The sequence below is a fragment of the Nomascus leucogenys genome, chromosome 19 (assembly GCF_006542625.1).
Source record: "Nomascus leucogenys isolate Asia chromosome 19, Asia_NLE_v1, whole genome shotgun sequence".
Lineage (NCBI taxonomy): Eukaryota > Metazoa > Chordata > Mammalia > Primates > Hylobatidae > Nomascus > Nomascus leucogenys.
In genome coordinates this window covers 33624174-33640526 of record NC_044399.1, presented here as the reverse complement: position 1 = coordinate 33640526, position 16353 = coordinate 33624174, and the positions used below count along the sequence as shown (strand labels likewise).

Sequence of the window (16353 nt, the reverse complement as noted above, 5' to 3'; positions counted from 1 at the left end):
GCAATTCTCCTGCCTCAGCCTCCCAAGTAGCTGGGATTACAGGCATGCGCCACCACACCCGGCTAATTTTGTATTTTTTGTTTTTAGTAGAGACAGGGTTTCTCCATGTTGGTCAGGCTAGTCTCGAACTCCCGACCTCAGGTGAACTGCCCACCTGGGCCTCCCAAAGTGCTGGGAATACAGGCGTGAGCCACCGCGCCCAGCTCTCGAGTTCTCTTTTCTATTCCTAGATGTGAAGGAGCAAAGAGAAGGAGCCAGAAGCTAGAGGGGGCTGCTTGGTGAAAGCTGTGGTCTTTGCTAAAGGGACACAGACAACCCATGTGACCTGGCAATGAGAAAGCCAGAGTACTCTGACCATCTTTTCCTTGTATCTTCTTATCTTCTTTGGCTATTACTAATTGGATAAACAGAAGCTGAAGTCAGAGGGCAAGGGAGCCATTCATGCAGTCCATGTGGGTCAGCACCCGCTGGGGTCCACAGTGGGATGAAGACGGGTTCTGAAAGGCAAATGGAAGACATCCAGTATAACCTCTCCCTGAACATAATTCAAACTACTTACCTATTACAGACAAAAATCACATGTATGCTGAAAGTAAAATAACCTATTTCCAGAATTTCTGGTTGCAAAATTCTGAGTTCTTCAATTAAAACTGCATTTTTCTCAGTCTTTTTGGTGCCCCTGCTTCACTGGTGCCTTAAGCACGTTTGGACAGCCTGAGGGCAGCCCTGAGCATGGTGCCTGAACTAGGGTACCTCAAAACTAGGGACTGAGGAAGTAAGTTCATTCCTGAATGCTGACTGTAAGAGTCTCTGAGAGAGTTTTGAGAATGTAGAACTGATTTAGAATGAATCTCAGGATTTTTCTGTTAAGATCTATAAATTAGGAATTAAGGAACTGGATTTTTTTGAATTTGAAAAATCCTATGATAGTATAACTTTGCATAAGCCTACTGAATGATAGGAAAGTTTTTAGTTTCTTATCAAAGAGAATAAAGTGAATCAGCACATCAGTTTCACATTGACATTTTTATTAGCGCCAACTGTTTTTTAATTGTTATTTTTTTAAAACAATAGCACAAAAATGTTTCAAGGAAGCAGTCTCACAATCTGATGACCTTCTGAAATAGTTGAGCCACACCAAATGTGAATTTCTGTTAACACAAAAAAATTTTTTAAGAAAAAAAGAAAAAAAAGGGAAAGAAGAAGGGAATGAGATTTAGATTTAAAACTCATTGGATTAAATAGGTGAGGCTTGTTAGTAGGATATACTGTTGAAGCAAACAGTGGCACACACAGGCTTACAGTCTTTGTTTTTTAAACCAGTTACCACTAATGTATAAGCCCTGCAGCAGTTACCACTGACTTCTCGCACGCATAAAATGAACCAGGAGAAGCCAGTGGTGATACTGTTATGAAGAGGTTCAATACCTGGCTTGTCAGACAACTAAGACCATTTTTAGCAGAGTAACTCCTTCAGAAAGGCCTGGCTGAAGATCTTTTTATTTCTATTGTCTCACCTATATGAATTTCAGGGTTCTTATAAGTCATCTTTAAAAAGAAAAAAAATAATGTATATCAGTTTCTCTTTATTTAATGTGGCTATGAAAGATGTTTCCTTATTATTTATCTCTAAGAAGGACACTGGGGAATGGGGGTTGGGGGTGGAACTAAAGGGAGGAAAAAAACCAGAACAGGGTACGTTTTGTTTTTTTTTGTTTTTTTGTTTTTTGGTTTTTTTTGTTTGTTTTTTTTTTGGCCAAGGGGTCACACAGAAGGGAAGGCAAGGAGGAAAATTAAACTACAATCCTTGGTTCAGATTGAGTTATACAGGAATATATCTTCCTGATCAGTCCCCGTGCCAAAAAAAAAAAAAAAAGCCACTTGGAATTATGCACTGACTCCAACTATGTTATACCAGCTATCAGCCTTTTGTGTTTAACCATTCCCAGAAATGGACACCACCCTTGGCTTATAGGCTGCTTGCAGAACCCACTTCACAAAAATCCTCTTTACCAAGAAGCCTCTAGTTTCCTTTTGGTAGGTTATAAAAACAGAACATCTGTCATTAACAGTAGGGTGTTAAATACTTTTAACCACTGACAAGGCTTCAGAAAGTTTCACAGTTTCGTTATGCTCTATTTTATTACTATTGTATTTACATTTTTATTTTTTATTTATTTTTTGCTGAATTGCTGATTTTCCTTTTTCAATAGAATTTAATTCTGGAGTGTGAGCAGGAACCAGTTAACTACATTCATTGTCCAACCCCCACTGGTTTGAAAGAAGACTCCAAATTCTTGGCATACGAATCAGCTGTTCGGTAGCTCCACCTTATCCCTGCAGCGAAGCAGCAGAACCGCCAATGGCGGCACCTCAGGATTCACACTGTGGGTGGTGAGACCTTCCGCTGAAGGAGGTACTGGTGGATGCTCTCGGCATCTCGCTTTAGCCAAGCAGCATTCAGCAGAATATTTTCACAACACTGCTGGATGGTACGCTCAGCTGAAGGAGCTGGGTGACTCTCGAAGAAAGCCTGGTATAAAACAACCCAGAAGGCGGGATCATTACTAGCAGTAAGAAGTTAATATTACAGGTTACGAAAAAATACCCACTGGTCTATATGAAGGATGCAGAATCCTTCATGAGGCATGAGAATTTACCACTGCGACCCTCAGGCTAAAAGAAAACAAGCAACTCCTTGCACCTGCATATAGGAATTCTCCCCTTAAATATTATATGTTTAACAAACTAATCAAAAGTTAACGAAAAGACAACCTACTGCCTTTCTTTTAGGCTAATTGTGTAGTGGTAAATACAGTCTTTGGACTGAAGACTTGGAACTTGAATCTAGGCTTGGTCATGTACTAGCTTGTGACTGTGAGAAAATTAACTGCTCTAAGTCTCAGTTTTCTCAACTATGAGAAAATATTCACTCCAGAAGATTAAAGAGACAATCCATATAAACATTTGACAAAATACCTAGCACAGAGTACTTAAGGATTCAACACATTTTGGCTGCTTCAAATAAAGATTAATTTGTAAGGGATGATAATACAAAGAAGTTTAAATTGCTGCTGTGCCCTAATAATTTAACACCCCATGGTCTTTTTTTTTTTTTTTTTTTTTTTTGAGACAGGGTCTCACTCTGTTGCCCAGGCTAGAGTGCAATGAAACGATCATGACTCATTGCAGCCTCAACCTCCTGGGCTCAAGTAAACCTCCCACCTTAACTTCCTGGGTAGCTGGGACCACAAGCGTGCACTCCCAGGCCTAATTGTTTTTTCCTTTTTGTAGAGATGGGGTCCTACCATGTTGCCCAGACTGGTCTTGAACTCTTGAGCTCAAGCGATCCTCCCACCTCAGCCTCCCAAAATGCTGGAATTACAGGAATCCAACATTTTCAATACAGTAAAACAAACAATTTCTAAGTTTATAATTTATCACAATGCTTAATTAATGATTAAAAGTTGAATAAACTTTTCTAATGGAGTACACCTGGTTTCACAGAAAACAAAGCAACTCTTAAACACCAGCTGGCAAAATGATAGGGCTTTTCCTTTAGTCACCGCAGGTGTGAAAGACAGAATGACTAATCCATCTGATTAAACAGAGACCTTTTAGAAATCAATAACCTTATTTACACAGATGACAACTGCTACTGTTCCAAGGCTCCTAATCATGGTTCAGTTCTCAGGGCCTCAAGTCTTTTTCCATTCCATCTCAGTAAGTAGTACCAACATTTACACACCAGAAACCTGGGGAGTATCCTGGCTTGTTTTTCTTCCTCTCCCAGATACGCTCACAACAGAGAAGCCAATCAATAAATATTGTTGAACTAATGGTTAACAAATTCAAGCCCCTGAATCTCCATTACTCCGTCTCCTCCACTACTGCCACTACCCTACTGTAAGCTATTCTATCATTCTTGCTGGGAGAGTTAGCTTCCCAACATCTTCTCTTCCCCATTCCAAACTATTATCCACATTGCAGCCAGACTGAAATTTTTATAACACAAATCAGATCAAGGCACCGCCTTGTTTATAAACCATTCGAAGGCTTTCCATTTTTAGGAAATATTTTTTTTTTTTTGGAGACGGAGTCTTGCTCTGTCACCCAGGCTGGAGTGCAATGGCACGATCTCAGCTCACTGCAACCTCCACCTCCTGGGCTCAAGCAATTCTCCTGCCTCAGCCTCCCGAGTAGCTGGGATTAGAGGCGTGCACCACCGTGTCCAGCTAATTTGGGGTTTCACCATGTTGCCCAGGCTGGTCTTGAACTCCTGACCTCAGGTGATCCACCTGCCTCGGCCTCCCAAAGTGCTGAGATTACAGATGTGAGCTACCATGCCCAGCCATTTTTAGCAAATTCTTAATATGGCCTCTACAGCCCTGCATGATGTCTTTCTCTAAACAAAAACACAAGAGATGCTACAGTACATTATCCCAATACTATAATTACAACCAGGTTATTGTTTTTACTTACTAGATTGAAAAGTGAAGAGTAAACAGCATTTTCCTTACCTTAACCTCTCCAGCCATTTTATCAACTGCAAATCCCTCAACTGATAGCTGCAAAACAATGGTTTTAAACAGTAAGTGAAACTAAAAGAGGCTGGGAACAAACTTCCATTTACCCTAAAAACAAATCATTCTGTTCTCTGCCAACTTCAGTCTGTTATAAAGGATTTGTGATGGGAAATGGAGAAGTCCTTAAACAAAGCCAGTAACTATTTAAGGAAACTTTTTTTTTTTTTTTTTGAGACGGAGTTTCACACTTGTTGCCCAGGCTGGAGTGCAATGGCCTCATCTCGGCTCACCATAACCTCTGCCTCCCAGGTTCAAGCGATTCTCCTGCCTCAGCCTCCCAAGTAGCTGGGATTACAGGCACACACCACCACACTCAGCTAATTTTTGTATTTGTAGTAGGGACAGAGTTTCACCATGTTGGCCAGGATAGTCTCAAACTCCCGACCTCAGGTGATCTGCCCACCTCGGCCTCCCAAAGTGCTGGGATTACAGGCGTGAGCCACTGCGCCTGGCCATAGGAAACATTTAAAGAGCAAAGACCACAATGTATGGGTGTAGTGAATCATGGATGTCACTCAATAATATCCATGATTAGCAAGCTACTCAAAATTTTTCACATACCTTTATTAGTCTAGATATTAAGAATCCTCCCTGGTATCGGTTATAAAGTTCTTCCCAGTTGTCCTTTATGAATTTCCAAGCAGCTTTCCTTCCATGCTTGCTGCCTCCAGCTACTCCACCAATTACCGATACAGTGTCCTGTGGACGTACCTCTTCCTAAAAAACCAAAGAGAGCTAAAAGTCTAGTGTATCAAAAACATATTCTGGTACCAGAAAGTGCAACATACTGTTGACACTGAAGTAATCACACTGAAGACACTTATTCCTTGTTTTAGGAATAACTGGAACCAGCAGTTCTCAGCAAAGAAGATAATGTTTAACCTAAAGATCAACCAAAATGAGAACGAGGTACTGAGACAGGTTCAGACAGTCTGCTCAACAGATACTTGCTTAGGAGCCTATAGGTTTAAGAAAGGAAGGGACACAAAGTAAGCAAAGGCATAAGCCAGTTTCCCAGTTTTCAAGAGTCCCTGTCCTCATAGTTTCCATTCTGGAGAGACAATTTGTTTACTCTCCCAACTATTATGATTCTCGCCACTAGTGGGAGAAAAACAGAAGTCAGTAACAAAAACTCAAGCCAGTTTCTCTGGAAAAGGAAGCTTTAGTTAGGGTTAAGGCAGCTCAAGAGAATCAGAGCTGAATCAGAGACACTTGTCACAGATGGGTAACGATTCACTTCTAAATGCAGTTTTCACTGTAACTTACTGAAAGTGCAAACGTGAGGACTTTCTGAATCAGGTCAGGCAAGAGAGTAGCACCAAGGACTCTTTCGATTCGGTTTTTCTCTTCTTGCATATCTGCTTGTTTATGAAGCTACAGGAAAAAAGATAAAGATAGGAAGAGTTAACTCTCCCTTGGATGTTCCGCATATGATTATATGCTTTCTTCCCCAATAAGGTAAAACTTAAGTTCTATATTCTCACTAGGTGAGAATGGCAGGGCATTATATTAACGAAAGAGAATACTTTTTAAGATGCTTTGGGCCGGGTGCGGTGGTTTACACCTGTAATCCCAGCACTTTGGGAGGCCGAGGCGGATGGATCACCTGAGGTCAAGAGTTCGAGATCAGCCTGGCCAACATGGTGAAACCCCGTTTCTACTAAAAATACAAAAAAAAAAAAATTAGCCAGGTGTGGTGGTGCCCACCTGTAATCCCAGCTACATGGGAGGCCGAGGCAGGAGAATCACTTGAACCTGGGAGGTTGCAGTGAGCCAAGATCATGCCACTGCACTCCAGCCTGGGCAAGAGAGCGAGACTCTGTCTCAAAAAAAAAAAAGAAAAAAAATATGCTTTGGCACTAAATTTGTCATCTGCTGTTACAGTAAGTAAATCACTAGATGTAAATGCTACCAGATGAACAGCCTGTCATTAGTTCAGACCAGTTTAACATCAAGATCTAAGAGGTAAAATCTATCACAGCCAAATTCTTTACATTATTGATATCTGGCTAATGTTCTGTGTTAGAAGAACAAACTAATCATTAGTAATCTTATACCAAATCATCAAATTAATTTATAATAGTGAAAAATTGAAAATGAATACTGTAATTACTTATAAAAATGCATTATTGAAAGTTATATTTTAAAAATATCTCATAAACATGTTCTTGTATTTAAGTGAAGAAAGTAGATGAAGCAGAATGATCCTAAATTTAAAAATATATATATATATGTATATATATATATACATGGCTGGGCGCAGTGGTTCACGCCTGCAATCCTAGCACTTTGGAAGGCTGAGGTGGAGGTTGCAGTGAGCCCATATCGTACCACTGCACTCCAGTCTGGACAACAGAACAAGACTGTGTTTCCAAAAAAAAAAGGGGTGGGGGAGAACCCCTGGAAATACATCAAAATGGTAGTATTAATTAATGATGGTTTCTGATCAGTGGGATTATGCATCTTCACACTTTTTAACTGCAAAAGCAGCACATACTGAATGCAGAATATCTGAAAGACAGAGAAGCATAAAGAAAAAAATAAAATTACTACTATATGTACATTGTCAAATCTGGAAAGAGAGCATGTTATACATGCTGTTTTTGCTACCTGCTTTTTAAACTATAGGTAAGTTTTATTTTCCTCTTTATACTTTTCTAGTCTCTAAATCTTCCATAGTATATATATATATATAAAATCTTTTTTTCATAATCAGAAACAAAATGTTGTAATTCTTAAAAATTAGAACTATAAATGTATAAGAGCTATGTCTCCAAGACTCTTTTGATCTTTTCTACCCCTTAAGATTTAACACTGACCAGTGTCTGGAGACCTCATCAAAGCTCTCAGTTTCCTCTTCCTTTCGACACTTTTTTTTTTTTAATAAACAGTTTTAATTTATAAGAAGCAGAGATAGGGTCTCGCTATGTTGACCAGGCTGGTCTCTCTTTTTTTTTTTTTTTTTTTTTTTTTTTTGAGATACAGTCTCGCTCTGTTGCCCATGCTGGAGTGCAATGGTGTTAGCTCACTACAACCACGCCTAGCTAATTTTTCTATTTTTAGTAGAGCCGGAGTTTCTCCATGTTGCCCAGGCTGGTCTCGAACTCCTGATCTCAAGTGATCCTCCCATCACTTGTAATCCCAAAGGGCTGGGATTACAGGCATGAACCACCACGCCTGGCCCCTTTGGACTCTGAGCAGCAGTGCAGTAAAATAGATAGGACCTTGGGAGATCTGGGTTCTAGTCCCAGTTTTGCCTCTAACTAGCTGTATGATCTTGACTAAGTCCTTCATCCCTCTGGGTCTCAGTTTCCCCATGTGTAAAATGAGATGGGTGGATAGATAATTTCTAAGGCCCTTTTCAGCTCCAATATTCAAGGTCTGAACCTCTGGCTTTCAGGAAGCATTTTCCTCCAAAGAGAACCTGCTATTCTAGTCCACTAGATGGCACTCTAACACCACATTTCAAATACACTGTGAATTAATGTTTTTTAACCCTGCCACATTATTCCTAAATTACCATCATAAGACAACCTTCTTCATCTCTTACCAAATGGCTTCTTGAAGAACCATGATTCCGCCTTCATTAGAGCTATTTCCATAGTGAAGCTGATTATCGTGAACTCCCTTGGGTTAAATAAGTGCAAACTCTTAATAAATACACATACTTGTGGAAAATCTTAAAAGTGCCATGACATGAAAATGTCAATGTATCTGCCATGAAATTTTCAGAATCCCTATTTTTTTCCATATCATCACGGACTAGATGAAAAAAATCAAATATCCCATTTCATACATATCATTTATAGCATATAGGTTCACAGAATATTAAGACTGAGAAGGGACCTTAATGTTCAGGTGGAAGGTAAACCCAAATTTAACTTTTTTTAGGGTCTTTTTTAAGATAGGGTCTTGCTCTGTCACCCAGGCTGGAGTGCAGTGGCACAATCATAGCTCACTGCAGCCTTGAACTCCTGGGCTCAAGCGCTCCTCCTGCCTCAGCCTCCTGAGAAGCTGGAACTACAGGTGCATGCCACCATGCCCAGCTCTCCCAAATATAACTTTTATATTCTTAGAAAGCAGGCCAGGCATGGTGGCACATGCCTATAATCCCAGCACTTTGGGAGGCCGAGGCGGGCGGATCACAAGGTCAGGAGTTCGAGGCCTGCCTGGCCAATATGGTGAAACCCCGTCTCTACTAAACATGCAAAAATTAGCTGGGTGTGGTGGCAGGCGCCTGTAGTCCCAGCTACTTGGGAGGCTGAGGCAGGAGAATCACGTGAACCCGGGAGGCAGAGGTTGCAGTGAGCCAAGATCGTGCCACTACACTCCAGCCTGGGTGACAGAGTAAGATTCTGTCTCAAAAAAAAAAAAAAAAAAAGAAAGTAAACCTATTACAACATGAGTAAAGCAGTACATTTTGAGGTACAGTTTCTTAAAGTTTCTATTTTCAGACATCCTAATCATTTTTCAGAGGATTTGTTTAAAACCAAAATATCAGAATTTAGATCTGCAATTATGATCATTAGAGCTATTTCTACAGTGAAGCTGATTATCATGAACTCCCTTGAAGTCAGAAGAGTGTTGTTAATCCATGAAAGGTAGAGACAGTAGAGCACATTCCACTCCTGTCCTAAGCGTGGATCTTTTAACGAATGGGTTTTTAGGCACATTTTGCACATTTTATTTAATGATTAAAAAGTAGATTTGGCTACCTCCACCTCTAATGTAGCCAGTGCACTCAAGCCATTTCCTTATAGACCGGGACTGTATGAATAGGGACTGGAGATAGCATTTGCTTCACAGTACTACTATTGATTGAAAATTTCAAACATTGCTGCCATTATGAGGACATGGAAAGTTTTATCTATATTTTGTCTAAGTCAGAGCTTAATTATATGCCAATTACCCTGGGAAAACTAGAGAGACTATGAAGGCAGGTGAATTAATTTCCTGTCTATTAATAAAGGACCCTGCCATAGCTCAAATGCTTGAGACACTTGATCATCATCTGTCTATCCCTTTTCTAAGCACAAAAACAAACCTTCTAAGCACAGAACCTAAGCACAGAAACAAACGTTTTGCTTAAAATGGGCAGAACCCCAAGTAAGTTTACACTGAAGATAAAATTTAAAGAAAGTGACTTGTTAATCAAAACAAACATTTATTTCAGTGTTAAAATTTCAGCTGGGCACAGTAGCTCATGCCTGTAACCCCAGCACTTTGGGAGGCTGAGGTGGGTGTATCACTTGACCCCAGGAGTTTGAGACCAGCCTGGGCATGGTGAAACCTTGTCTCTACAAAAAACACAAAAATTAGCTGGGTGCGGTTATCACACTCCTATAATTCCAGCTACTTGGAAGGCTGACGCAGGAGGATCACTTGAGCCTGGGAGGTTGATGCTGCAGTGATCCATGATTATGTCACTTTAGCCTAGGTGACAGAGTGAGACCTTGTCTCAAAAAAAAAGATTTCAGATGCATAAAGTGAGTTTAAAAAGGTGGGGAAAAGTAAGACGTCTTTGGCATCATACTGATAATACTGATCTAATAACATATATGGATAGACATATAATTCTCTCAGAGTTTTAAAATACTTGCATGTCTACAATATGCATCTTTCTTTTCTAGGACTTTTTTTTTTTTTAACCATTTAGAGGTGTACTGTGTGTCTATCCAAGCTCAAAAGCAGGAAATGGGAGCCTTCTCAAATATACTTACTTTTAACATAATGTCTAAAGTAGTGCCATCACCATGCTTCAAAACAGTCAGATAGACCTACAAGAGAATACAGGGACAAAAAATAAGTCATTTGATTAAATGTACCTTGTTTCAAGTATTCTAATACTAAGAAAAGACAGAAAGCAAGTAAACAATATTGTAAATGTTGGCCGGCTGCGGTGACTCACGCCTGTAATCCCTGCACTTTGGGAGGCCGAGGCAGGCGGATCACCGGAGGTCAGCAGTTCCAGGCCAGCCTGGTCAACATGGCGAAACCCTGTCTCTACTAAAAATACAAAAATTAGCTGGGCGTGGTAGCAGGTGCCTGTAATCCCAGCTACTCAGGAGGCCGAGGCACGGGAGAACTGCTTGAACCCAAGAGGCGGGGGCTACAGTGAGCCGAGATCACACCACTGCACTCCAGCCTAGGTAACAGAGTGAGACTCCATCTCAAAAAAAAAAAAAAAAAAGTAAATATTATAAATGTGGATATTACAAACTGTAGTTAAGGAGCTAGCAGTGCCTGTGAGCAACCACAAAGGTAAACGGCATGTTGTACCAGCAGAGCACAGCAGCTTTCAGGGGAATGTGCACAGCTAATCACCTTTCAGCACTGCAACACTGACTGAGAAACTTTAAACAAGTAAGAAGATGACTATAAACCACTTAAATAGTATATATTAAAATAGAGGTAGACGTGGTTTGTGGGTCAGTTCTTAGGTCAGTTTTGGCTATTAAAAAAAGTTCCAGGCTGGGCATGGTAGCTCACGCCTGTAATCCCAGCACTTTGGGAGGCCAAGGCAGGTGGGTCACCTGAGGTCAGGAGTTCGAGACCAGCCTGGCCAACATGGCGAAACCTCGTCTCTAATGAAAATACAAAAATTAGCTGGGTGTGGTGGCAGCGCCTGTAATCCCAGCTAGCCAGGAGGCTGAGGCAGGAGAATCACTGGAACTCAGGGGACAGAGGCTGCAATGAGCCGAGATCACGCCACTGCACTCCAGCCTGGGCGACCGAGCAAGACTCTGTCTCAAAAAAAAAAGAAAAAAAAAAAGTTCCGTGCTTCACAAAATGATGTAGTTACCTATATGTCAAGGGAATTTATCATGAAAACCTACAGGACTCCTCAGATCAGCGGAGAGAATCTGTTTTCCTTCCACGTGGTCCTTAAACCGACGACGGGCTTCTTCTAACGTTGCCTTATGTCCTGCTTTTCCTAGTTTTCCTAGAACCAAGCCCCTCAGGAGTGCATCGAGATGACCTGATTTGAGAAGTAAAAGAGACACAAGACTACTTAAAAAGCCTATTTTTGTAAGTTTGCCATCTGGATATCTTATAATTGTGCTATACCAATTCTATGGTCTTGAACAAACACACTCAATTAACTTAATACCTGAGAGAATACTTGTTTTACATTTATCAAATCATAAGAGTGATATGCTAAACAGATTAGACAAGCAAATAAACTTGCTGACTTTATCTACAGTCACGAATGCCAATTATCTGAATTTACTAAATGTTTACTCAGTCTAGTTAACTACTCTGCTAAGGATTATGTGTGAAAAGAACAGGCTTACATCATGCAGTTTCGACCCAAGGTTCAAAGAAAGATCACATATGGAACTAGTATGCTCTATGTATAATAAATTGAAATCTTAGATTTTAAAAATCAAAATCTGATGGGTCCATTCCTCCAAGACACACAAATAGCCAATAAGCACATAAAAAGATGTTTAACATAACTGATCATTAGGAAAATGCAAATCAAAACCACAATGAGATACCAATTCATACCCACTATGATGGCTATAATAAAAAAGATAATAGCAAGTGTTGGCAAGGATGTGGAGAAATTGAAACCCTCAAACACTGCTGGTGGGAACACAAGATGGTGAAGCCACTTAGAAAATCAGTCTGGCAGTCCCTCAAAAGGTTAAACATACAGTTATGGCCAGGCACAGTAGCTCATGCCTATAATCCTAGCACTCTGGGATGCCAAGGCAAGAGGATTGCTTGAGCCCAGGAGTTCAAGACCAGCCTGAGCAACACAGCAAGACCCTGTTTCTACAAAAAACTTAATAATTAACCAAGCATGGTAGCATATGTCTGTAGGCCCAGTTACACAGGAGGCTGGGGAGGGAGGATCGCTTGAGCCCAGGAGGTTGAAGCTGCGGTGAGCTATGATCACACTACTGTACTCCAGCCTGGGCACAAAGCAAGACCTTGTCTTTTTTTTTTTTTTTTCAGATGTGGTCTCGCTCTGTTGCCCAAGCTGGAGTGCAGTGGCATGACCTCAGCTCACTGCAGCCTCCGCCTCCCAGGTTCAAGCAATTCTCCACCTCAGTCTTCTGAGTAGCTGGGAATACGGGGTTGCACCACCACGCCAGGCTAATTTTTGCATTTTTAGTAGAGACAGGGTTTCGCCATGTTGGCCAGGCTGGTCTCGAACTCCTGACCTCAGGTGATCCACCTGCCTTGGCCTCCCAAAGTGCTGGGATTGCAAGCGTGAGCCACTGCCACCCAGCCGACCCTGTCTCTTAAAAAAACAAAAGGATGGGCGCGGTGGCTCACGCCTGTAATCTCAGCACTTTAGGAGGCTGAGGCAGGCGGATCATGAGGTCAGGAGATCGAGACCATCCTGGCCAACATGGTGAAACCCTGTCTCTACTAAAATACAAAAAATTAGCCAGGTGTAGTGGCACGGACCTGTAATCCCAGCTACTCAGAAGGCTGAGGCGGGGGAATCACCTGAACCCGGGAGGCGGAGGTTGCAGTGAGCTGAGATCATGCCCACTGCACCAGCCTGGAGACAGAGTGAGACTCCATCTCAAAAAAAAACAAAAAAAAAAAACCAGAGTCATCATGTGACTCAGCAATTTCACTCTTAGGTATCTCGAAAATAAATGAAAGCATGTCTACACAAAAACTTGTATACAAATGTGCATAACAGAATTCATAATAGCCGAAAACTGGAGCCCTCATGAATGGGAATAGTGCCCTTATAAAAGAGACCCGGGGGTCCGGGTGTGGTGGTTCACGCCTGTAATCCCAGCACTTTGGGAGGCTGAAGCAGGAGGATCACGAGGTCAAGAGCTCCAGACCATCCTGGCCAACATGGTGAAACCCCATCTCTACTAATAATACAAAAATTAGCTGGGCGTGGTGGCCTGCACCTGTAGCCCCAGCTATTGGGGAGGCTGAGGCAGGAGAATTGCTTGAACCCAGGAGGCAGAGGTTGCAGTGAGCCGAGATCACACCACTGCACTCCAACCTGGCAACAGAGTGAGACTCTGTTACCAAAAAAAAAAATAAAAGGAAGGACTGATACATGCTACAACATAGATGAACCTCGAAAATATTATGCTAAGTGAAAGAAGCAGATATAAAAGGCCAAGTATTTTATGATTCTATGTATATGAAATGTTCAGAATAGGTAAATCCATGAAATAGAAAGTAAATTTGTGGTTGCCAGGAAATGGAGAGTGACTGCCAGTGGATACAAGGCTTTTTTTTTGCGGGGGGTGGGGGACTGAGAGTGGGGACGGTGAAGAAATTGTTCTGGAAATATGGAGGTGATAGTTGCACAATCTTGTGAACATACTAACAAATACTGATTGTATACTTTAAAAAGGTGAATTTTATGGTATGTGAATTATGTCTCAAAAAAAGTTAACATCCAGGAAACAAATGATTGAGAAAAAAAACAGTTAACGGCACACAAATCTGATGAACTGCAGCAGTACAATGGACAAATAAAATGTAGTATATTCACATGATGAAATACTATTCAGCAATAAAAAGCAATGAACAACCCGGATTATCTCAGAAACATTATGCTTAGTGAGAGAGGCCAGGTATAAGAACAGAACACACATTATATGATCCTATGTATATAAAATAGAAGAGATAAATATTAATCTAGGTGAAAGAAATCAGAATGGCATGTGCCTGTGTGGGGTAGGCAGGGGAGGCTCAAGTGGCAGGGACCAACTAGGAAGGAGCCCAAGCAGCTTTCTGGGTGATGGAAATGTGGTACGTGTTTGCCGAAAGTCATGAACTGTAACATTTAGATTATTCATTTTGCTATATTTAAATCATAATTTAACCAAAAATAATTTTAAGAAAACCATCAGAGATCAATAGATAACTACACATTATTGTGATGATTCTTACAAGAAGTAATTTATAATTCTGGCTCTGGTACTAACACGCTGTGTGATGCAAGGTAACATTTTATTATTTTGCCGTGTTTCATTCTCCCATCTGTATAGCTAGGAAATTGAAGGCACTTTCCTTATGTTGTAAAGATGGTTTTGAAGTCAAAAAGTGTCATGTTATCATCATGAAAGAAAAGTGCAACATCCATTAATTTACATGCATCTGTGTCCATGTACTCCTATCCTGTCACTATTCATCTGTGCTCCTATCTAAAACCAACTCCTTAACTTCGCACTGGATCTCAACTCCTCTTGATTATTCAGCAATAACCCCTCTCTCTCACAAAACATGAATTTTTCCATTATTACTGCATATGTTCAAATAGTTGCAGAAAATGTAATATAAAATCTCCCAACTTAAAAATTCCTTCCTTTGCCCCACCTCTCTCTCTCGTCTACCCCTTTTCTCTGATCTTCTCAGCAAAACTCCTTTAAAAAGTTGTCTAAGTGTGTTGGCTCCATTTCCTCTCCTCCTATTCTAAAGAACCTGCTCCAAAAGTGGAGAATTCATTATTGTTCCCCACTACTCCACAAAACTTGTTAAATGTAATATTGAATTAGCCTTCATCATTCTGTTTGACTTAGTGTGGTGGCATCTGACACAGCTGATCACATTCCCTCTGCCTTCATCTACTGTTTCTTTTCATCTGCTGTTTATTTAAATTCTGGGATACCCCCTCTCTCTCCTGGCTCTCCTTCTACCTCACTGGCCAGTCTGTCTCTTTTGCTGATTCTTCCTCTTCCACACAATCTCTAAATCCTGAACTCAGACCTCTTTTTTCCACTTACACTCAGTCACTGGTTGATCTCATCCAGTTTTGTTTTGTTTTTTAAAGACATGAGGTCTCACTATGTTGCCCATGCTGGGCTTGAACTCCAGGACTCAACCAATTCTCCTGTCTCAGCCTCCTGAGTAGCTGGATTACAGGTGTGAGCCACATGTGTGACATGATTCCCACCCCCTCACTTTTTTTTTTTTTTTTTTTTTGAGACGGAGTCTCGCTCTGTTGCCCAGGCTGGAGTGCAATGGCGTGATCTCGGCTCACTGCAACCTCTGCCTCCCAGTTCAAGTGAGTTTCCTGCCTCAGCCTCCTGAGTAGCTGGAACTACAGGCCTGTGCCACCATGCCCAGCTGATTTTGTATTTTTGGTAGAGATGGGGTTTCACCATGTTGGCCAGGCTTGTCTCAAATTCCTGACCTCAGGTGTTCCACCCACCTCAGCCTCCCAAAGTGCTGGGATTACAGGTGTGAGCTACCACGCCTGGCCCGATTCCCTTTTACACCCAAATATGCTTCTATGCCAGGCACAGTAGCTCATGGCTGCAATTCCAGCACTTTGGGATGCTGAGGTGGGAGAATTTCTGGAGTCCAGGAGTTCAAGACCAGCCTAGGCAACATAGTGAAATCCTGTCTCTACAAAACAAAAACAAAACAAACAAAAAAAACATAGCTGGGTATGGTGCATGCCTGTAGTCCCAAATACTCAGGAGGCTGAGGTGGGAGGATAGCTTGAACCCAGAATTCGAGGCTGCAGTGAGCTATGACTGCACCACTGCACTCCAGCCTCGGCAACAGAGCAAGACTCTGTATCTTTAAAAGAAAAAAATGTTTCTACAGCAGTCTTCCCTATCCCTGTACGTGGCAACTTCATTCTTCCAGTTCTGCAGGCCAAAGTTTGATGACACTTCTCTTTCTTTCCACCACACAGTCCATCCTTCACCAAATAGTTTCAGTTCCACCTTTGAAATATACACAGACTTTACCACCTGTAAGTTCTAGTTGCAACCAGCATCTCAATTGGATTGCTAAAATAGCCTTCTGAATGGTCTCC

The 16353-nt window shown here is 41.3% G+C and overlaps 1 protein-coding gene across 2 annotated transcripts in view; it reads right to left on the bottom strand.

The window, feature by feature from the left end:
• Nucleotides 1–405: 405 nt before the first annotated feature.
• The window catches only part of LOC100588275 (puromycin-sensitive aminopeptidase), a 95742-nt gene continuing 79794 nt past the window's right edge, over nt 406–16353 (bottom strand). Inside the window, exons 18-24 of one of the 2 annotated variants that reach the window (XR_004026933.1) lie at nt 11423–11565; nt 10307–10363; nt 5853–5960; nt 5148–5303; nt 4521–4568; nt 2331–2533; nt 406–497 (exon numbers count right to left, since the gene is read on the bottom strand). Coding sequence is in view for 1 of the 2 variants with exons in the window: in XM_030799390.1 (XP_030655250.1) it covers nt 2381–2533; nt 4521–4568; nt 5148–5303; nt 5853–5960; nt 10307–10363; nt 11423–11565 (665 nt within the window). In the remaining variant the exon portion in view is untranslated. Of the gene's footprint in view, nt 498–1011; nt 2534–4520; nt 4569–5147; nt 5304–5852; nt 5961–10306; nt 10364–11422; nt 11566–16353 lie in introns of those variants that run through there. The other variant, XM_030799390.1, reaches the window with a different exon arrangement.